The sequence below is a fragment of the Nanorana parkeri genome, unplaced genomic scaffold (genome assembly GCF_000935625.1).
Source record: "Nanorana parkeri isolate BGI_ZX_2015 unplaced genomic scaffold, ASM93562v1 scaffold3630, whole genome shotgun sequence".
Classification (NCBI taxonomy): Eukaryota; Metazoa; Chordata; class Amphibia; order Anura; family Dicroglossidae; genus Nanorana; species Nanorana parkeri.
The window spans coordinates 39,462-40,401 of record NW_017309898.1 but is presented as its reverse complement, the minus strand read 5'-3'; the positions used below and the strand labels follow the sequence as shown (position 1 = coordinate 40,401).

General features: G+C 45.9%; 1 protein-coding gene across 1 annotated transcript in view; it reads left to right on the top strand.

Moving 5' to 3' along the window:
• The first annotated feature begins 99 nt into the window (after nt 1-99).
• Nucleotides 100-940, top strand: part of LOC108803354 (copper-transporting ATPase 1-like) — a 17,857-nt gene continuing 17,016 nt past the window's right edge. Inside the window, exon 1 of the mRNA XM_018575202.1 lies at nt 100-252. Coding sequence (XP_018430704.1) covers nt 100-252 — 153 coding nt within the window. The remainder of the gene's footprint in view (nt 253-940) is intronic.

Here is a 940-nt window from a genome sequence, read left to right as displayed (position 1 = left end):
GATTGATTGGCTGGGATTTATCGGCTGTGATTGGCTGTGATTGGCTGGGATTGATCGGCTGTGATTGATTGGCTGGGATGGGATAAGGAAGTGACACGTATGTATTTTCTCTTCCAGGCTCCGATTCAGCAGTTTGCGGATAAGTTGAGCGGTTACTTTGTGCCGTTCATCGTCCTGGTGTCCGTCCTCACGCTGCTCGTCTGGCTGGTGATTGGATATCACGACTTCGACATTGTAGAGAAATACTTTCCTGTGAGTTCCAGAAATGTCCCTTCCGGTGTCCGAGATCGCCCAGAGTGAGGCGGCATCCAATGTCTATGGGGACTGCTACCTCTTATGTATATAGGGTGATGTATAGGGATGTATAGGGATGCATAGGGATGTATATACATGTATTGGGATGTATAGGGATGCATAGGGATGTATATACATGTATTGGGATGCATAGGGATGTATATACATGTATTGGGATGTATAGGGATGCATAGGGATGTATATACATGCATAGGGATGTATAGGGATTTATATACATGTATTGGGATGCATAGGGATGTATATACATGTATAGGGATGCGTATGGATGTATAGGGATGTATAGTGAAGTATACACATGTATAGGGATGTATATACATGCATAGGGATGTATAGTGATGTATAGGGATGTATATACATGTATAGTGATGTATGGGGATGCGTAGGGATGTATATACATGTATAGGGATGCACAGGGATGTATAGGGATGCGTAGGGATGTATATACATGCATAGGGAGTGTGACGGACCCCCGTACTCAGGATGAGTATGTCCGCCGCTGTCTTCTTCCTTGCTGAGGAGATCTTGCCTCCTGAAGATCCTTAGCTCCCAGTTTCCCCAGTCACTAGCCAAGGCTTGAGTGTAGGTGACACCCCCCCCCCAGTCACTAGCCAAGGCTCAGTGTAGG